The sequence below is a fragment of the Astatotilapia calliptera genome, chromosome 16 (assembly GCF_964374335.1).
Source record: "Astatotilapia calliptera chromosome 16, fAstCal68.1, whole genome shotgun sequence".
Taxonomy (NCBI): domain Eukaryota; kingdom Metazoa; phylum Chordata; class Actinopteri; order Cichliformes; family Cichlidae; genus Astatotilapia; species Astatotilapia calliptera.
In genome coordinates, this window is record NC_137437.1 from 22934609 (window position 1) to 22956935 (window position 22327).

Here is a 22327-nt window from a genome sequence, read left to right on the forward strand (position 1 = left end):
TCTTGGCATTCCACTGGTGCAGCCAGATCAGCAGAGCATTAGCCAAGCTGCTGCAGCTGGAGTGGCCAGTACTGACCTCTGACCTCTGGCAAAGAGGCTAAAGTGGTAGGAATGTGCTGGTACACAGCCCTTTTATTTGAGGAAGTACAATGAGAGCCTTTGCACCAACGTTTGTTACTTATGAACGCTTGTACTTGGAAAAAAAAGAAATAACTTTTCAATACGGATCATTTAAATGACTTTGAGGCAAAGTGCGATCGCGATGTGGGAGGCATAAGAACATAAACACAACAAGACTAAATATTAACCCCAAGCAGTGAATAACACCGAGGAGGTTTACCTCCACAGGCGCTGACCTTGAGAGGAACTTTTTTTTTTTTCTTTTTTATGCGATGAATAAAAATGACGTGACTTACCTTGTCCATGTTAGGTTTGATGCAGCGTACAAAAAAGGGGTTGGAGGCACTTAGTGTGGCCATCAGGGAATGGAGAGAGTCCTGAAAAGCATCAAACACAAGAGCATATTACTGCTTGTTTGTTTTTTTAAGTCTGCCGAAAAATATAAACACTTGTCTCACTGTTCTGTACTTTGTCTGCTAAGTATAAGTGGGTTGTTATTAAGGTATTGGTGTAATAAGTAAAAGTACTGAGTAAATGTTCTTTGGTACTTCTCAACTCCCACATTTATCATAAGAGACACAAATGTATATATACAAAGCCACACTCCGAGGACCCCTGAACCTCACAGACTCCTGTAGGTTCATTTTCCTTCCTGCCTCAGACAGACTGTCTCCAGTAAGGCCTGGCCTGGCAGAGCTGAGTGTGATTGGCCCCTGGTTGGCCCCTCTCTGCCCAGCCATCAACCCTAATCCCCTGGCTTTGGGAACTGTAGGCCAGGGCAGCCTGCCAAATCCTTCTCCGCTCCTTCCCTCCACACTACAGTTAGAGCATGCTAAGCTGTCCTCCACTCCACCCCCTCCTCCACCCGCAGCCCAGCTCACAACAACATATTTCACACAGCCCATCACCCATCATCTACTGCAGATCAAGTACACATACGGCATTCTCCTCCCCATCTGTGTCTCCAGGATTTCAACCTTCTGTTCTGCATTTACGCCGCTGCACTTGCACTCACCATGCCAATATAAAAAGTGTAGTGTTAAGGGTTAAGTGATCACCACACACAGCAGTATTTGGGAGACAACTGGCTCATTGTTAGTGTAATGACGCAATCACGGTGTCATGTGCGTAGAACTGAGAGAGATATTTAGGTCTGAGGAGCTTCAGTCTCACCCTGAACTGCGAGCTGACGGTGGGCTTGCGTCGGGCCGTGCCCATTTTTAGGGTCTCATCTCCATTTCTGCTGCCAACACGCTCAAAGAGGTCGTAGATGAAGTCAAGCCTGCACGTGAATGTAAACACATGAGCTCAATCGCATAGGTGTGCATTCAGAATAAAAAAGGAAAAGAGCGTGCCCTACTCACCTGCTGTCTTTGAGAATGAACAAGATGTCATCTCTGAAGGTGTCTCGGTTCTTCTCCAGGATTCCACGCACATCGTAGAGCACCTGAGGAAATGAAAACCAAAAAGACTGAGCGTGTTTAGATTGAAGAACAGCATAGGAGACATAGGAGTTAGGATACAAAGAAACAAGATGAATACAGCTGTTTAAATGCACTGTGGATGGGAACAAGTTATGACTTTTGCCCCGTAACTTTAAAAATCAAAGTAAACTTTTGCACTGCATGTCCTACGCTCACGAATGCGACACAAGTGATTTACAGCGACTATGAATATGCGTTTGAGGCTTGATGTAAATAAAGATAAGGGAGCAGGTGGCGGTGGGGGTGACTTGTCGAGCTCAGTCGAGGGCGTCACCTGTTGTGTCCCGTTCAGCTCCGCGGCATTCCTAAGCTCACCCTGATCCAGAGGGATACACTCAGAGTTTATGTTTGTTGCAGACACACTAATTACACTCCAGTGCAGATTTAATGGAATAATCTCATATAGGACGCTCTCTGCGTCACTCAATTTCAGGTTCGTTAACTCAGACAGTAAACCAGGGGTGGTCTCGTGATTCTAAAGCAAATTAGATTTGTCTGGAGGAATTACAGTTTAATGCAATATGTTTGCACACAGTAACAAACTGAATACATTTGGACTATCAATAAACACTTAAAGCTTAAATATCAGACATTAAGTTTTCTTGGACAACTTCCCGTCTGTTTTTCAAATTATCTGTCTTTCTCTGGCACCGAGCAGATTATCTAATCTGTGGGAAGATGCTACGATTTCCTCCAGAAACCTCAGCAACATTTCAAATAACAAACAGGGCTTTCAGAGAGGCGAGTATACTGTCTAGAGAGAGAACAACTGGCTGCCCTGGCAGCGCCTGTCTTCTCTGGACCAGGTCATTACCATAGCCATCCTTGCCAGGCTTGTGACTGAGCCACCCCACTTGCACTAAGGAGACCTTGTCCGAGGCAGGCTTCATAAAGCCATTCTTTATATGAAAGCGAATCTTTCTACTCTTGCTCCACATTACATCCACTGTCCCACTCAATCACTGCAATTGTTCCCCTGCCCTGGTGTCTTTTTGGCCTTTCCTACACTCACATCAGTAGTGACCTCCCTTATCTTGCAAAGCAAAGGGAGGAGAAGACGATCATAAAGCAGTTTCTCCTGACTCAGGGAAAAAGACGGCGGAGGAGGCATCAGGCATCAACATCCCGCAGCAGATTTTGGCCAGGAAGATCCCACTGTCCGTCCAACAGCTACCTCACTTCCCCGAAACTAACAATTGAGGGAGCAAAAAAAAAAAAAAAGCAAAAAAAAAAGCTGGTGTCATGTGTGTATGTATGTGTAAATGTTGTTAAATACCTCTCCAGCGTAGTGCTTGATGCCAAACTGGTGATCAGTTACTCTTGGTTTGACATAGTACGGGTTTGTCTGGAGAGAAAGGACAAAGATACAGAAATTATCATGACATCCACTCATGTAGTTATAAAGAGATTAAGTAGAAGACACTGTGCGCTGGATTCACAGAGACAATAAAATGCCATGTGACAAGTTAAACATCAAATATAACATCAAAGCACATGAAACAAAATAAAACACATAAAATTAATACAAGGCCTAGTTATGAATAGCAGTTAAACAGTTACAGTTTAATCCTTTAAGGCAGGGTTCTCAAAAGCACCTAATTTTCATTAATGTGATTAATGTGACTGTTAAACAGTTAGGGTAATGTGGTATGGGGCGCCGTTTGTAAAGTGAAACATGCTGAAATTAACGGCAACATTTTTCCACATTTAGCTCAAAACAAGTCATTTTTTTACAACATTTAGTAAAATATTTGTAACTTTTCATATTTAAAACAGAATTTTAAATGTTAAATCTAAATGTTAAATATTCAATCTAAATGTTAAATGTTAAAACTAAATATTATATTTAAATCTAAATGTTAAATTTAAATATATTTAAATCTAAATCTAAATATTATATTTAAATCTAAATGTTAAATCTAAATATTATATTTAAATCTAAATGTTAAATTTAAATATTAAATTTAAATCTAAATCTAAATGTTAAATCTAAATATTATATTTAAATCTAAATGTTATATCTAAATATTATATTTAAATCTAAATGTTATATCTAAATGCTAGATGTTAAATCTAAATGCTAAATGTTAAATCTAAATGTTTAGGCTAACATGCAAATTTATTGCACGGATCAGCGGAAATACCAAAATAAAAGCTTTCCGGAAACCTCCGGTGCAAAAGTGTGCCGGTAGTGGTCAGACACGTTCTCACTCCCAAAGCGTAATAATTTTCGCTAGGTGACAAATTGTCAACATTTTATGCTTTCGGGTACCCAACACGTTCCTAAATTACGGCAACGGAAAAAGGAGAGCACATGAGAACCGTTTGGACTCAATCTACACATGTTCGTTCATTTTCTAAAAATCGCTTTGGAAAACACTATTTTACGTCATTTAACTGCTAGTAAAGGTTAGGAATAAGGTTATAGTTAGATAAGGTTAGATTTAGGGCTGGAACACATGGCTGAAACGTCTATTATGGCGGGACCGTCATTCCACTGGAATTCAGCCATAACCCGACCATGAGAAAGCACGTCCGGCGATTTAGTTGAAAACATCGGAAGATCCGTTTTGTCGGCCATCCAAAGGTTTAGCAGTAGTGCACTCTTAGCAGCTGCAGTCTCCACTTCACAATCGCTGCAGCACATGTCCAGCAAAATCGCTGGACATGCTCGTAGGCAAGAAGTGAAGCAGCACATGGCGGGGAGAACAGACACAATTTTGCACCGGAGGTTTTCGGGAAGCTTTTATTTTGTTATTTCCGTTGATCCGTACAATACATTTGCATATTAGCCTAAACATTTAGGTTTAACATTTAACATTTAGCATTTAGATTTAACATTTAGATTTAAATATAATATTTAGATTTAACTTTTAACATTTAGATTTAACTTTTAACATTTAGATTTAAATATAATATTTAGATTTAATATTTAACATTTAGATTTAACATTTAGATTTAACATTTAGATTTAAATATAATATTTAGATTTAATATTTAACATTTAGATTTAATATTTAACATTTGATGAAAAGTTACAAATATTTTGCTAAATGTTGTAAAAAATTACTCGAAAAAATATGTTTTTGTAAGGTTTTGAGCTAAATGTGGAAAAATTTTGCCGTTAATTTCAGCATGTTTCACTTTACAAACGGAACCCCATAATGTGGCGTGCACATGGTAACAGCTGAGTTTTACATCTGTGCTCAGACTACAGTACTTTGTGAATGCTTTGTGTTACTATGATACACCAAATATCCCCATAAAAGCATTCTCTTCTTCTATAAACCACTGAATTATGTCTCTAGCACAAATGGTAACAGAGTTATAGTCCTTTAAAAGCCATTGTAAAATTGCCCTTCTACCAGAACAGTGGTTAAAAAAAGATAAAATTACCACCTTCTATTGAAACCATTGCCAATGAGGCTTCAGCGAATAGTCGGTGGATAAACGGAAACGCCAGATGAATCTCTCAGGTCTTTTTTTGCTATTTCTTAATTATTTTTCTTAATGATACTGTTCATCTGCTATTGGTAGTGATTTTTTTCTAGGTCCTCCACCATTAGCACAAGATATGCTAGTTGCTAACAGTATTTAATTAGGGCAACAATGAGCTATTAGCCAAGCGGCTAACAGCTCTTTGTTGATCCCAAAATTCTATTTCGGGGCACGAGCCTGTCAAACTGTACTATGTGTTGTCAATTTTTTGTACCTTCGAATTAAGAATTGGAAACACATGTGCTTTTTATGACAGTTGTGGTACAGTTTTTTAAATTGCTTCCTTGCTAGTTGTCTGTTATGTGTAAACACAACACTTTTTCTTTCCTGAGTTAGGTAGGTTTTTTCTTCTTCTTAAATGATTCATAGGTCAGTTTGGACTGAAAATGAGTAAAAAGCAGCCAGTGTCCAAAGAAAACTTCGAATGACCTTCAGAAAGCCTGGAGAACTATTGCTCAAGACCACTTATAAAATACACGAAAGTCTGGGTGCGTCGAAGCAAAATACAAAGAAATGAAGGGTAGGTCATGAGACTTTTCACAGTACTGTATATAATGAGTTTCTATCTATTGTGCTGAAGATACTAGAACCCGGGTTTACAAACTAATTAATAAACAAATTTATCAAAAAAATACAACGTACACGTTTACATGTGTTGATTCATTTACGCTGTTTGCAACTTCCTTACATGATGTGATACAAACATCTTCTGCTCTGATCGCGACCTTAAAACGTAACACACGGATCCGCACCCAAGCAAACACCTCAGGGCGAGGTCATGCGGTTCTTAAGTCTCGCTCTGTATCGTTCTTGTTTTTTCCGTCAGCCATAGAAAACTCTTTTCTCCTGCACACAATGCTGGTCAGACCCAGAGAATGGCTGATCACATTTCAGTATTATTGTGTTCATGTGCCGGAGCGCCCGGGGGTGTGTACGAGTGCTGCTCAGACATTCAATGCAACAGGCGATTCATCAGCCAGGACAGAGGTTTAACTCTTTGAGGCTGTCTGAGCTGGTGGGCGGTGAAGGCATTTCCCCAGCTGGGGTTAAGAAGCTTTGGTGCGCGGATATGGGTCATTTTTATGGCTTTGCTGTCTATCGGGGAGGGATAGAGTGTGTAAAGGAGCCATGTAGGTTTTCACGTGTGCGTGTGGACTCACTGCGTGTCGACTGTGTAGTTTCTCCAGAAGGGTGTAGTCGGTGCCTTTGGGGAAGCGACTCTCCTCATTGATAAGAGCCAACATGCCCAGTTTCTAAAGGGGAGACAGACAAAAAGAGAGAGAGAGCAAAGAGTTTGAAACACACCAAAGTCATGATGGAACTAGTTGTAATCCCATTGGGGCACATCTGGCAGCTATAACAATACGTACAGGAAACAGCAATGTTATTCATTCAATATGCTTTTTTTAATTGAGAAAGAGAGAGGAGGCACTGCGCTCAGCAGAGTAGTTTCATGTCTTATAATGAACTAAAATCAGACAGATATGTAGGGATGAAGTAGTTGTAGTGTAGTGTTTCCTCCAAACTTGCCAAGTTTGTGATTTTAAACCAGAAATCTTTCAAACACTTATGTAGAGGCTCAGTTTTAACGTCATTATAAGTATGGTGGTAAAATAACACAAATTCATGCCTTACTCTAACCATACCTCTAACCGCTGACTAGTGTACATTACTGTGCAAACAACATGCAAAATGAGACTATATAATGATAGACTGCGAGATGGGAGTCAGTGTAAGCACAGTGTGGCGTCTGGGTCAGCCCCGCTCTGGCTGGTGGTTAGCGGTCTGTCCTGGTGATGACTTTGCTCTGTCAGGGTCTGACTGTCTGTTACCTTTTCTATGAGATCCAGACACTCAGCGTTATCCATCCAGTCTATGGCTTCCCACTGGATCCCCTCCCTGTGAAGACAAACACCCACACAGACAGACACACCATGTATACATAAACATCAACAACCAGGAAGACACAATGGCAGCATTATCCAGTGTGAGCATGTGATGAAATGAGCCATGTCCAGGCTGCTGGCCTATTGTACCAGAAAACAACTGGCTGCGGGAGAAAGTGAGGCATTTCCAAACGTCTGGCAGTTTGCCGGTATGATCACGAAGAGGCTCAACCCCCATCCCCATCTGTGTCTGCGCTGTCTGCTCTTTCCACTGTATGCATCCATGTATGATGTTAAACTATGTAAAGGTTTCTGACCTGTTGTACTCCAGCTGCTCCAGGGAGAAGATGTGCTTATTGAAGTACTCTTGGAGTTTCTCGTTTGCGTAGTTGATATTGAATTGTTCAAACCGGTTCACCTACACAATGGAAGAACATGCTTTCAGTATACTCTCTGAGATTTAAATCAAATAAAAGCACACACTCACCAGCCACCTTATTCAGTTAATTTGTTCAACGGCTTATTAGCGCATGTTTCTAATGAGTCAATCACATGACAGTTACTCAGTGCATTTAAGCATGTAGACATGGTCAGGATGACCCCCTGAAGGTCAAACAATTCACTTGAAGGTGATTTAAGTGACTTCAAAAGTGGCATGGTTTTATTGTGTCAGACGGGCTTGTCTAAGTATTTCAGAAACTGCTGATCTACTGGGGTTTTCCCACACAACCATCTCTAGGGTTTACAGAGAATGGTGGGAAAAAGAGAAAATATTCAGTGAGTGGTAGTACTCTCAGAAGAGAATGGTCAAACTGCTTCAAGCTGATAGTAAAGCAACTAAAGCAGGGTTAGAGTATCTCTGAATGCAGAACAAGTCAAACAGCAGCAGAAGACTTCACTCTGAGTCACTCCTGTTAGTTAAGAACAGGAAACTGAGGCTACAGTTTGTGTGTGCTCAACAAATTTGGACACAAGATTAGAAAAATGTTGCCTGGTCTGATGAGGCTTGATTTCTACCATGACATTCAGATGGTAAGATCAAAATTTGGCATAAACAACGTGAAAGCATAGCTCCATAATGCCTTGTATCAGCTTGCTTCAGGCTGGTGGTGGTGGTGGTGTAATGGTGTGGGGGATATTTTCTTGGCATATTGTTGTTCTAGGAAATTGTTAAAACTCTAATGTTGCAGGTCTCGTTATCAGTATTAAAAAAAGTGTAATACTCTCAGTGTGTGTGTGCAAGTGTGTGCTACTACCGCAGATGTGACTCATGTTTGTCAAATGCACGTGACTAAAAAGAGCACAGATAAGGAAGAAATACAAAATGTAGCAAAATGCTTTGATAGAACAGTCATTGTGTTGGTATTCTCACAATGCACCAGAGAAGATAAGTTATCTGGTGATTTAAACCAGGATTTGATTCTTTTGGGGCTTTCACCTCAAAGTTCTCAAAGCCAAAGATGTCCAAGATGCCAATGGACTTGAAGTTGTCTTTCCCTTTGATCTTCTGATTGATCCTCATTATGATCCAGGAGAAACACTGGGAATAAAGCGCCATGGCCACCGAGTCCCGCGAGTCCACGGCCTACAGATCAGGGAAAAAGAGATGGAGGGCGTACCAGAAACCACGTCAGGCATAAATAAAAAGGAGGGGGAAAAAAGGAAACTTTGCAAACTGTACCCTAAACACAGCATTTATGACCACACAGTAAACATTTCATCGGTTCTATCAGGTGGCGGTTAAAGAAGTTAAAAACAAAAGATATGTTTGGACTGCTTGAATGATAGCGTGTGTGAGGCCTCAGTTCCATAAAACAAATAGTGGCTTGAAGACAAAGGTGTGTTATGTCAGCGTCTGTCTGCAGTTGAGAAGACGTCTGTTTTCACAACAGTCAGTGTTTTTTATCACCCAAATATCTTCAGAGTGACGCACTGCACTGTAACATTAGAAAAATCCAGTGAAAACAACGGCAAACTGGAATAAAGCGTAAAAGTTTATTTGTTTTTTTAAGTATTTTTCTTTTAAAGGAAATGACACCTACAGAAAAATCCCAAAGCCCACCTGGCAGAAAGAGGCTCATGGTGGCAGGCATCCAAGTTCACTTGGAGATTTATTTCAGCTGCTTTGTAGTTTATATTTCCATTCCACTAAATTTCAGAAAGAGCTGATGTTTTGTTTTCGGTACAACGCTTATCTGACATCTATTGTTTAATAAAAGTAAGATTTTACATAGAAAGAATGAACATGTGCCCCTTTTTCTGACTTCAGGTCCATTTCTCTCACATTAGATCTTCACAGCGATCCCTCAGGAGGTAAAGCGGGTCATTTGTTAACTGGAAGCTCCCACAGCCCACATGTTGCAGCATCCTTGGGCAAGATACTGAACTCTAAGGTGCCCCTGATGCATCCACTGGAGCATGAGCGTTACATAAAAAGTGCTTGTATGAGTGTGTGTGTGTGAATAGCTGAATGAGGTTTGTAGTTGAAAGTGCTTTGAGTGCTCAGAGCAGAAAACTGATCTATAATTACTGATACAGTTTAAATGTATTTAGCTTTTTTCTGAATTGTTGGCACTTTTACTTCAGTAAGAGGCTTGACGGAGGCCATGTGCTAAACTCTTGGTGTCAAGCTTTGTGCATTCATGGGCCCACATACAGCACATACAGGCCGGACTTGTTGGCCAGACCCCTGAAAATGACAAAGAAGTACATTCTAAAAACCTTCAAGTTAAATGAACCATCCATTTACAAAACAGATGACGAACAGTCTCAGATGTCCTAAGAAAAATAAGAATGTCTCAGTGTTTCCACATTAAGCCAGCGTGCTGTCATTTCGAGGAAACTGTCCCAGTTCACAAAAACACATCCACAGGACTCATTGGCCTTTGCATCTTACTTCGGTGTAATGTCTTTGTCATTAGTAAGGCTGTGAAACCGATGAGTCAGCCCCCAGGCTTAGGATGAAATTAGCAGGTCGGACAAAGCCTCTCATGAAGGATTCATTCCTAACGTAAACACAATGCTTCCTTCTAAAATATAGTGAAAAGTTTCAAAATTACACCCTGCTCCTCTGCAATTTTTACACTCTGGATCCAGTCTGCTGGATCCTTCAGCAGCCTGGTTCTGGCCTACAGGCCTTGAGCTTGGCATAAATTCACAAGTAAAAACTAAAAATGAAACTGTCCAAATCATTACTCAAACTAAAACTGATGAGAAGTCCTGTGAGCTACACGCAGTTCCACAGAAGAACATGAAAAGAACATAATTAATAACTTGACACGTTACTTCTCCGTGGTTCGTAGGACAGATGCTACAATGTGAACAACAACGAAAATCTACTTCCCATCCACATTTGAGTCCAGGGTAATTTTCTCCAGCTGCCATTGAGGAAGCTTTACAGCCTGTGTATGAATATACAAAGCCTGAGCTTGCCAGCTACACTTCCTCGACAGGTATTGTGCTTGATTTAAAAACAAAACAAGAGTGCGGCCGTGTGTACTTTATTCAGAGCCACAATGCTCCTGGGCTTTTCAGTAATCCATCATGCCCGGTCACCTTGTACGACTACTGGGAGCGAACAGAGCGCTGCTGGCTCCAGGATCTCCGTCACGGGGGTGAGAAGAATGGCTGCTTGTCCACGACAAGGGGTGGGGGTCTACTGCTGGAAGTTGTGAGGGGGAGTGACCCCTGGCTGTTGTGAGAAGAGGTCTTTCTTGCCGACTCTAGGTCTGGAATAATGAACTCTATTAAGAGGCAAGTTGCTTCAAAGGCCAGGCAGAACAAGCAGCAGCAGGGTGACAGCACAAGACTCTTTGTCTGCTGATGAAAAGCTTTCTTGTAGCTTTCGTGTCCCGGTGATAATAATAAAGGTCCTCCCTGCATATTCGCTGACATTTATGAGCGTGAGTGGGCCGATGGGTTGAGCCCAGCCGAGAAGGGATTGTGGCATGTGTGTTCTTGTGGCATATGGTGAAAAGCACAACACATGCAGATGAAAACTTGTGCAATGTTTACAGTATTACAGATGTCAGCGCAGACATTTGAAGCTGAGGGAGACACAAGTGGATATTTATGCCAGCGTCTCAGTGCCTGGCTGCACTGCCTCCAGAGGAGAAGACTCTTACTTCACCACCAGTCATTGGTTCTATTGTGCTTTTGACTCAGATCACTATCACGATGGCTTTATTGTGCCTGAAATCTGGCAGACAAAAAGCAGGAAATGGCTGGGAGTCACGCAAGGGGATCTGGAAAGGCATGTGGTGGAGCGCGTCAGAGAAAATTGTGTGTGTGAGTGTGTCACCAGGACAGGAGAAGGAGAGGGGCGAGGACAGATATGGATCCACTGCATGATTAAGATTCTTGACAGAGCATGGTGCCTGAACTTAAAATTATACGCTGAATTCTGGGAAGTGAGGTCCAAGTGCTTCTTTTCTGTTTCCGTGTTAACTGTGTGATTCATGTAATGAGCAACAGAGGGGGAAATTGGGCTGGATGTGTTGTTACCTGCTCCACAGTGAGGGGGGAGCAGATCTCCTCTCCTCTGAGGATCATGGAGCGCTGGGTCAACACCTCTGACAACTGGAAGGAGTCGAGGCCGAGCAGCTCGCTGACGTTACTCACCACTGAAACAAACACAAGCACACACAGATGTACACAGGGTATCTATCACTTACGCAAACAGTTCAGGTGACTCCTATTCATGTTAAACAACAGATGTGGCATATACACAGCAATCCTATACCATCTGCAGGAAACTCTACTCTGCAGGCAAGTCTGTAGTGTTGGCAGTCACCGTAGTTCACAGGTTCTTTGGAAAAGAGGTCGGACACAGCAAACAAAGGAGCCTGAAGCTCATGTTACAGCCTGCTTGGTGCTCTGTGTGCTGGTACAATGTCAGTCAAACTCAGGGCCGTGAGGAATACTGCAGAGCCGTCCAAAATCGCTGATAACCCAGTTCTCTACTTCGGAAATTTCACCAGAAACAATTGGACTGAGTTTATTTTGGAATTTTTTTTAAACTGCTTGATAAAACCTGCATAGCTTGCGCATTTGCTTTCAGTACTAAAACCACTGCTTGGATCTTTTTTTTTCATACAAAAATTCCCCTTTCACTAAAGTCTAATAAAGGAATCAACAAAAGAAAAGAAGCAGCAAATAAATAAACAAATACAAGTGTAACACCCAGTTACACAGTTTAGCTTATTTAGCTGAGGCACAGTGGTGGGGTGGTTATCACAGTGGCTCCTCCTGCATACCCTGACTTTGAATTAGATAAGCAGAAGAAAGTGGATGGCCTATTTTTTTTACCATAGAGTTAGAGCATTTCCAGGTTTTTATACTGCTTTTAATCTGTGTAATTCCAAGCTTCAGTAATATGGTTCACATTGAGAATGTGTCATCAAGAGCACACACTCAGGAAGTGACTCTGTGGTGCCCAGAGACTGTCGACTGAAACTCGACACCTTGGATACCAATGACACGCAAAGTAACCACTGGCATTACTAAGTGCACCGAGCTCAACTTTGAGGCAAGTAAATGAAGCAACAACAGACCAAATATTCAGTAGTGCGTTCTACACAAATTGATACATGTACATAAAGTTTAACACACCACCAGATCTTTTAAGATTTTGGTATTAATTTCTTTTTCTACCTCCTTTGGAAGTTATCTGAGCTCCACCGGCAGTCATGAACTCAATGTTGCCCATCTGGAGGACTGCCGAAAGAAGCTTGAACACGTCCCTGATCTCCTCCTCATTGAATTCCATCACTTTCAAAGCTTCCTGCAACACAAAGTTACACAGATGTGCCACAATAAGGAATCCTAAAACAAATTAAATTCATTAATTAACATGCAACCACCTACAAACCAGACCCAATGTGAGATTGCCAAATAATAAGTTCACCCAAGGCTCATGTTCTATGGAAGCGAGGTCTCTGACTCATGAAAAAGAGTTACAGCGCCCCCTGGAGGGGAAACAAATGATGTACAAGAGTCCTTTTCATCCTCACCATCACACTGTTGAAGAGCTGCTTGTCGTCTAGACTGCTGTCCTTCACGCAGCCCGACTGGCTCAGGTAGTGATACGACTCAGGACCCTCAGACAAGAGGTACATATCTGTGACACAGATAGTGACAAAGTAGATGTAATAAAACACTTCAAACGGACAACACAGACGTTATTTCAGAGGTAGCTGTAGAGATGCCCCAAAGTACATATTTTCAGGATAGCAGTCACATAGCAGTCATATGTCTTCACTAAAGAAGTGTTTATATGGGTATCATAGTCAGTCACAGACTAAAAACCAACCTCTGTGGTCCTTGTCTGCCCCTGCTAACAGTGCGTAGAAGATGTGGTAGTTTCTCTCACCAGGATTCTGTCGGACCACGCGGTTCTTGGAAAGACAGCGTGATTAGAAAAACTGCTACAAGTACTTTACAACTGAACGAGTTATTCCGATTACTTATTTAAACACTGGTGTCATTGAAGAAGACTTGCTGAAGATACTGACTGTATCACAAGCACAATATAAGCTTACCTTTTCCAGCAAGTCTGATAGCTCAAAGTTAAGGAAAAAGTTACAGCGACTCGATCATCTGTGCAAAATACTATCTTTATAGTATGTGAGAGTTGATTTACTGTGTGAAGGATACAATCAATGATGCAACCTCCCTGGATGTTTCCGTTTTGGGAAAAGTGGAGCTGTATGAACTTCCCGAAGCGGCTGGAGTTATTGTTGTACACTGTTTTAGCATTCCCAAAGGCTTCCATGATGGGACTACAGAAAGGATAAAGACAATCAAGCAAATCTGTTACTATAAAGAAGCCTTTAAAATGTATCCGGTGAGCACACACTGCAGTGACGGTGATGTGGATCCAGATTATTTAATAATGTCTGAAGCTGAATTAGGTTAACATCACTGCCATTGCCACAAGCTGTTTGGAGAGTTTGAACTGGTATTTGAGGGTAAGCTCATAACAAATTTTTTTATCTTACCATGCAAATAATTTTAATTTAAAAATCAAATAACCTAAACATTAAAATAATGACTTGCACCTGGGGAGATGCATTTACACAGTACCTGCTCTGGACGAGGGCCTGCTCCACCCTGGTTGTCCTCTCTGAAGGAGGAGTACCTGCTGAGTTTTGACTCATCACTGAAAGAAACTTTAGCAGCAGCTTGGTGCTCTCCGTCTTCCCAGCACCGCTTTCCCCACTGAGCATGCAAAAAACAGAGAAGATACATAAACGGATCTGCTTGAATCTCTCCATGCATCCATTTTCTTAACTGCGTATCCAGTTCAGGGATGCGGGAGCTGATCTCACAGGGTGAGAATCAGGACGGGGCTAACCCAGAGAGACAGGTAACCAATCACACTCGCATGTACGGAAACTTTAGAGCCACTGCTTAACCTAATATGACTGCAGGAACCCACGCAGGTATGGAGAATATGCAAACTCCACCAAAAGATTTGAACTGAGGATATTCTTGCTGTGATTCAACGGTGCTGCATTCAGTTGGTCAACTGTATTCTTTACTATGTCTATTCATACAGTATTTTTGGGAAATGCAAGAGAACATTTTTCAGATAGAAGTACCTATTTTGCAAAGGTCAAAGGAAGACTACGATATTCCTTATTTCATATTCTGCTCTCAAGATTTATAGTGCAGCCAATAAATTTGCAGGACTCACCTGATGAGAACACACTGGCTGTCGTGTCTCTTCCACAGGCAGCGGTAGCACTCGTTGGCCACAGCGAAGATATGAGGAGGCAGCTCCCCCATGTGATGTTTGCTGTACAAGTCGACAGCAGCGCCATCGTACAGGCCTGCTATCTGCTTATAGGGATTTACTGCTGCCAGAATTGAACCTATGTTGGTCTGAGAGCAGATAGATGAAGGAAGACAAAAGAAGTCAGAGGATAACACAGGTGGTATGAAAGAACACACTAAAATGTATAATTCACTAATCGCTTTGCTATTCATTGAGCTCTGCAGTACTGTTAGTGAATACTCCTACTTCGGTGGATTCACTGAGTACCTGCATTCAGCAATAGTATTAAACTACTGCATATGGCCTAGTTTGCTGTAAGGATGATAATATTTTAGGATCCATTGCTTCTGCTCGGTTAATGCGCTTTGGGAAAAAAGTCCCCCCCACACACAAAAGTGTGTTTGTGGGTCATCCTTCCACACAGTGATACTATTCTCCAATACCACGAAGCCAGGCTTGGCGAATGCTCCGAGATGAGCTCAGGAGATAGGATTTCCAAAGGCATAGTTAATGTGTGTCTGTGGGGAGTGATTATTTTAATAATACCTGGATAATATTTCCGTGGAAGCCCAGAGCTTTACGTTGAAAGCAATCCTGGGGGTGAGAGTAGGTGAAACAAGGATAATAGAAATCCTGTTCTGAATACGCGCACATTATTCCAGAGTTTATATGTATTGTAAGTATTATTTAATATTATTAAACATCACCCTGCCCCCAGTCCTCTTTGTTTGTCCCTGTATAACTTTCTGACCATTTTCCAGTATATAAATATATCCTCCCCTGTTCGAGACGTGTTCTACTTTTCACCGTTCCTCACATTATTTATTCCCAGAAATATTGACTCACAAACCTCAAGTCAGGACTCTACTGGTACATCAATGAACACTTACATAGATGTTGTCTTTCTGATAGCGCAGAAACAGATTGTGCATGATTGCCGCTTCGTGCAGCTCTGCCAGTGTGGACATGTCTTCTACTCCATGGATGCTGCTGGGGTGCATTGGGTACACCATCTCCCTGTTCAGCTCCTCTTTTTGTAGGCAGATCACCTGTAACAGCAAAAGGCACACGTACATAGACATATATGTTAACATAAGGTATTGTCAAGGTTTATATGAGCCCATAAGTGGAACTGCACAAGTTGTTGTACATTGAAGCTGCACCATTTTGTCTCTGCACAAGAAAAGGAGAGTAAACGACATCGATACCTCCTGCATTTCACTAAAATTCAACTGGGATCCTTTTTCATGTTTAGTAACTGATAATTTAGTGGAATGAACTTTGTTATTTTATTTCTGAAGTAAAGAGTACCAATAAAGTTTAAAACCATTGTAAAACTATAGCAACACAATAAATTACCCCATGTTTACTCATGGCATCTCTAATCATGGCTAACAAAGACAGCAAGCAGCCAGTTACATCAGGGTTTGAACAAAACAAGTTATGTCCGGGTCACCTTTAAGATGTTAATCAAACTCCTGACAGAACGTCAGTCTTCCGCTGCATGCTTTGGTGACAGGTAGATCAGAAATATCACTCAGGAATAACTGAAGTAAAATAAGATAGACTGCACCCCTGATATGTGCCTGTCTGTGCCTGCTGCCAGCATACCAGGCAGGCAGAGAGCCCCTGTCTTACTCATGTCCGGATGGTTCTTTCACGACCTCTCTCTGGGTGAGAAATTAAGGGATGGATAAGATCTAACGGCATTTATATAATGGAAGTGAAAGAGTGAGAGCGAATAAGGTTCTTAATAATAATAATAATGGATTGGATTTATATAGCGCTTTTCTAGGCACCCAAAGCGCTTTACAATGCCACTATTCAATCACTCTCACATTCACACATTGGTGGAGGCAGCTACATTTGTAGCCACAGCTGCCCTGGGGCAGACTGACAGAAGCGAGGCTGCCATATTGCGCCATCGGCCCCTCTGGCCAACACCAGTAGGCGGTAGGTGAAGTGTCTTGCCCAAGGACACAACGACCAGGACAGAGAGCCCAGGGAACGAACCGGCAACCTTCCAGTTACAGATGCGCTTCCCAACCCCCTGAGCCACGGTCGCAGCCTTCTTTGGCTATCAGAACTCTAATGCACAAGATAAGAGAGCAGAGAGACCACAACTATGTCAGTCACCAGTCAGGGAAGCGGTGTCCAGATCGATACTGATGGATAAGAGGCTGTGGCATCCCAATGCACTACTGCTGCTCTCCTGGCATGTTCATGTGTGTCCCAGCAGGGAGGAGACACTGTGTCTCAGAGAAACACTGAGTCAGCAAAGGCTGGTTGATGAGGCTGCTAATAGACTGTAGTCAAACATTTGAGGCTCTGTTGATTCTTTGAAAGTAGATCTAATGAACATGAAGTAGGACTATATCAAATCTTTCCTTTAATAGAGCATGCAAATAGAAGTTTTTGTTCTTGTAGATGGCATCTGGAGTAGCCCCTCTGTTTTAAGGTTTGATGTGTTGTGCACTCATAGATGGTCTTGTTCATACATTGATTGTAAAAGTGGTTATTTGAGTTCCTGTTGCCTTCCTGTCAGCTCAAAGCAGACTGAGAACATTCGGTCTGCTAGAGATCGTTGTGTATGAAAATCCCAGCAGCTGTCCTTAATAGATTGGCCAGTGAGTGCACATTATACCTTTATAAAAATCAGCTGCATGAAGATAAACTATATGACCTGCATTTTCAAATGTGTCTTATTTTGTAAAACCCTTTCCGGGATGGCATACGTTAGAGTCTGAATATCTTAAATAATCACATGTGCAGTTAGTAAATCTTTAAAGAAAAATGTCGACGAGGCCGTTTATAGTAAGTAACACAATGGGTAACACAATAGAATGGGTGTATGATGAGAAAAAGTCACAACAACAATGTAGTCAGTAATGTTTCTGTGGTATTAACGTTTATAAATGAGTAAAGACCTTTGAGAAAAAGCAATTTGTGCAATGATGTCATTCAGCGAGCAGAAGTTTGCAGATTTGCAGCCAGATGTCCTTCAACATTTGGCTTTAACCCCACCCTCTCCTTTGGCAAATTGGTGAAGATTCACTATGGGGCCTGAGTGACTAATAAATCAGAAAGGCTTTTCACTTTGAATACATCCACAGTCAGCAGCATTAGCATTTACACCAGTCACTTAAAGGGAATGATGCCATTTTTAAACACTCTGATGGATTTTCTTTGGTTTCTTTTTCTTTTTAAGATAATTACTGAGACCGCCAAACAAAAACGTGGTTTAAAAAGCGTTTCTGTTGACACTGATGACAAACAGCAGATATCTACAATAACACTGACTGCTGATGTTAGCATTCACCAAATGCAAGTTCAAAGCAGCTTTAAGGTGGCTGGGAGCAGAGTGTAACACGGGGAGATAATTTACCTGTTTGCATTTTTGTGTATGTCGGGACACAGAGTGGGTGTTTGTCTCCGTGCACATTATCACCTTGTTTCTGATCTTCTTTAAATAACTTGTGGCTCAGATTTCACAGAGCGAGCCGCAGGGACTTTTTCCTCCCTGAAACATCAGAGATGCCCAGGGGCAAACTGAGCTGAAGTTTTGGGCATCAAAAGGTTTCACATTCCTCTGTTTTGCCCCACTGTGATCTTGGTTTCATTGTTGGTTGCTTTCCTGTGAGAGAAGTTTGAACTTTCTCCTAATAGCCACAGCTCATCAATATTTATCGTTATTAATTTGTTTTCAAATGATTTATCGACTGCACGAGTTCCTCTTGGGGAAGAGATAAAAGACACCTGAGACGCATGGATTTCTATTTTTCCTCCTTTCAACGAAACCAAATGAAATCACAGCTTGAATTTATTGTTAAATTTGTCCATTTAACATTTTTAAGTCATAACCTTTCAGACGAGACATCCCTGAGACAATTATCACAACGCCTGTTCCACAGAGGGGGCAGCGTCACCGCTGTTAATGATTGGAGTGGTGTAATGATGGAAACTATTTCATGCCACTTACAACGACATGATTGATTAGCAAAGCTGTCTGCGGTGCAAATTGATCTTCTACAAATGGAGGCTGTATGCACAAGAGAGCTATGATGCTGGACACACGCGCAGCACACAAAGCAGAAAATGCAAAAAGCCCCAGTGTTCATTTATATGATGACTATATGCAGGATACACCCTGGTTGGGTCGTCAGGCTATCACAGGGCTAACACACAGAGAGATAGAACAGCTATTCACACTCATATCCAGACCTACTTCCAATTTAGAATCACCTATTAACCTAACGTGCATGTCTTTGGGATGCAGGAAGAGGCCAAAGTCCTCGGGGAAGGACAAAGGGGAGGCACGCAGGCTTCATGTAGGGCGGGGACTTGAATCCAGGACCTTCTTGCTATGAGACGACAGTGCTAACCACCCCGTGTTTCGCTTAGTTTCTCTCCTAATTTAACCTAATGTCCTATACAACTCAGTGAAAAGACATATTTTACATAATTTTCAAAAATTTAACAGATTAGGATTCGGTGCGGACACATAACTCTACAGGTCATGTGTGTTCTGCATATGCAGGTGTTTTGGGTTTCCTTGAACTTAAAGTTGTAACTCTGTTTTATGCAAACTGGAGTAATATCTCCAGTTTGCATAAATCATCATTACTCTGGAGAATTTACTGGAGATATGGGATGGGAACCTCCCATAACGCATGTGCCAAAAAGCTGCAGGGGCCTGGGTTTGAGTCCATCTCTCCCTACTTTCCTGTCTTTGTGACACTGTGCTTTTAAAATAAAGAGCTATCCCACACCCCCAAAATATCAAATGCTTTGATATAGACTAACATTTTGCAGTCATGCCCACACTAATGAGTAAAAAAATCTTTATTTTGTTTGAAAAAAAGTGTCATTCACTTCCTTGAGCAGGTTACTTTGTGACAAATCGATCTGATACCCCACGTATAAGGTTAAGCGACCTGTTAATATGTCAAGATAGCGATAAAGACATAGACATCAACATACATTATGATTTTATTGCATTACACAGAACAGCTACACTGTTGAGCCTTACATGCATTCAGAAACACTGCCATAAGCCTCAGAGAGACAATCAGGCTCATTTTGTTTTGTTTCCCATCATTTAAAAACACGATATTACATAATTGTTGGCAAAATGTCCTCCATTTCTGTTGACTCATAAAAAGTGAGTTGCACTTTTGCAAGAAAACCTTTTTATGGCTGTTTTATTTGGTAGGCTGAGCAGAGAAAGAAGATTATTTTGTTGAAGGCCAAGCTGTAAAATAACAAACATAAAAGAAATTTAATGAAAAGTTTGACCACTGTGCCTGTACTTTTTGTGTCTTGTAAGCCCACAAAAAAATCGTTATGTGTGCATGAAATACAAATAAAAAAATATGAATAAAATTAAACTCATTGGGTCGAACAGATGACCCGTGTCCTGAAACGTCTCTCCGAGGGCCCGGACTGAAGTTGGCCCCAGGCCATTTCCTCCATGTCATTCCTCCTGCACTCTATCCCTGCTTTCTTGATAAAACAATACATTAATCTAAAATAAAAATGATTATATAAAAAGAAAATCAATGGATAGTCACATTCATGGTGTCCAGGTGTACCCCGGCTTTCCCTCTGGGATGGTTGGGATAGGCTACAGCAGATGACTTAAAGAAATACATAACTGGCAGATTGTTTGGGGTTTTTTCATCCTTAGAAAGAAATTTATATAACATAAATTAAAATGATACAAAAATTACACAGACTAAAAGGAAGCAACAGCAAATAACTAAGTTTTAAAGTTGTTTTGCAGCTGTGTTGCTCTTCCCTTTTGTTTCCTCTTCCTTGAAACCACACCCTGCTGCTGCGCTTTGTCCAAGCAACTCTACTTAATATTCACATATAGGTGGAGTCAGGCTCTGTGGCTCACAGCACTTATGCTTTAATGTCAGCTGTATTCAGGCCTTTACTGGGGCACATGGACAGACACAAAATCACAAGCTTCTGGATACAAACACAGTCTTGTTTGTTGCTGTTTTGCCTCTCTCTGTTTCCCTTTCTCCTTTTTTTAAAAACTCTGAGTCCCTCTGTCTTACAGTGAATCCATCTGCTGCAGGGGGATCCCGCCCAGACCCAAGAGAAGAGAGGCAGTGAAGGGGGTGGGGGTGAGGCTTGGTGAAAATATGAAAAGAAATAACAGAGAGAGATTGTGTACAGCTCAAAAAAATCAGGCAAAGTATCCATGTAAATCCAAATCCTCAAACGATTTTGTTTATCACACAAACAGATGCTAACAATAATGTTTGTGTTATTTCTTCCAGCTTACTTGTGTATGTGCATCACTCACATAAAGGCTCACATAATAGCTCCATTGACTAATTATCCAGAAAAGGCTGAAGGGCCATCAATGACCCATTTAAAACTGCAGACAGCATGTCTACAGGCTCTGGACAACTTCAGGATTCACACTGGATAAGAATAGGTTTTTCGCTCGAGTTAAATTCTTAATGTCATGAAAAAGGCTTTTAGTGTACAATCAACTCGGGACGGAGGCTAGTTTACAGTCACTATTAACTGAGGCCATCAAAAAGGAACTGTTTTCACTTCTTATTAATAAAAATGCCATTGATTTTCTCAGTTAGTCAAGCCACAAGCCACATGCATTTTGTACTGTATGTGTAAAACGATTCATTGGTGGTCGTAGACTAACACTGGTCAAGTGGGACAACAATGACATCCCAGCAGCAGGTATTCGGCTCAGGTGGCCGATCCTCTTTCTGCTTTTCTTTACATGTAGACTCCTCTGGGGATAACTCACACACCGTTAATCCAGCTTGTGCCATCTGGCCACAAACACACACACGGACACACAGATGGATCCATGCACTCAAACACACAAAGACATTCACTCTGCTGTATTTTACCCGTCCGGTCAGGACTATGGCAGTGATGAATGCTGATATGATGGCTAATATGACAGGAGCCAGGCCCAGGCCGTGTGGGTAAAGAAACTCCGGTGGTGCTCTATGGAGATAAGCTGGGCATTCAGGCAGGGAGCAATGGATAATAGTATATCCCAACCCCCGAGTTTAAAATGCTGCCACAATACATTTAACAAACACCCTCTGATATGGTAGGAAACAGACACAGGCAGGCTGGCAGACAACACATATACACAGACACAATACCCTGGGCTTGATAGAGAAGCTTAATTAAATAAGAGACAGAGACTAGATCAGTAAGTGCCTATAAACCTCAGAAGATACTGTACGTCGTGCCCCCGGCCTCTCGGCCTGGGGCTCGGTCACTCAGGCACAGCTGGGGGCCGGCGGAGCTCATGGGCGCGTCACTGCAACTCCCCCTGGCTTCTGCTCCGCGGCTGCTGAGTGAGCCCTCATCTGGGACTCTCCTCAGCTCTTACTGGAACAGTGGCGCGGCTGCCCCTCTGTTGGTCTTCCATGGTCTCTTGTGTTCTGGGGGCCTCTGGATGTCTGGAGTTTTGATCTCCTCCATACCTGCTTCACACCCTGGAGGACGGGGCTGTGGCCCCCCCACACTCCCTAGCAGATCATTACATGGAGAAACCTTTGGAA

At 41.8% G+C, this 22327-nt stretch overlaps 1 protein-coding gene across 1 annotated transcript in view; it reads right to left on the reverse strand.

The window, feature by feature from the left end:
* The window catches only part of myo10l3 (myosin X, like 3), a 60346-nt gene that overhangs the window by 19886 nt on the left and 18133 nt on the right, over positions 1-22327 (reverse strand). Inside the window, exons 3-19 of the mRNA XM_026144145.2 lie at positions 15656-15814; positions 14685-14872; positions 14072-14206; positions 13643-13767; positions 13528-13541; positions 13299-13383; positions 13000-13106; positions 12641-12770; positions 11492-11610; positions 8427-8573; positions 7306-7406; positions 6935-7001; positions 6263-6355; positions 2881-2949; positions 1485-1567; positions 1294-1402; positions 417-497 (exon numbers count right to left, since the gene is read on the reverse strand). Of these exons, the coding sequence (XP_025999930.1) occupies positions 417-497; positions 1294-1402; positions 1485-1567; positions 2881-2949; positions 6263-6355; positions 6935-7001; positions 7306-7406; positions 8427-8573; positions 11492-11610; positions 12641-12770; positions 13000-13106; positions 13299-13383; positions 13528-13541; positions 13643-13767; positions 14072-14206; positions 14685-14872; positions 15656-15814 (1812 nt within the window). The remainder of the gene's footprint in view (positions 1-416; positions 498-1293; positions 1403-1484; positions 1568-2880; positions 2950-6262; positions 6356-6934; positions 7002-7305; positions 7407-8426; positions 8574-11491; positions 11611-12640; positions 12771-12999; positions 13107-13298; positions 13384-13527; positions 13542-13642; positions 13768-14071; positions 14207-14684; positions 14873-15655; positions 15815-22327) is intronic.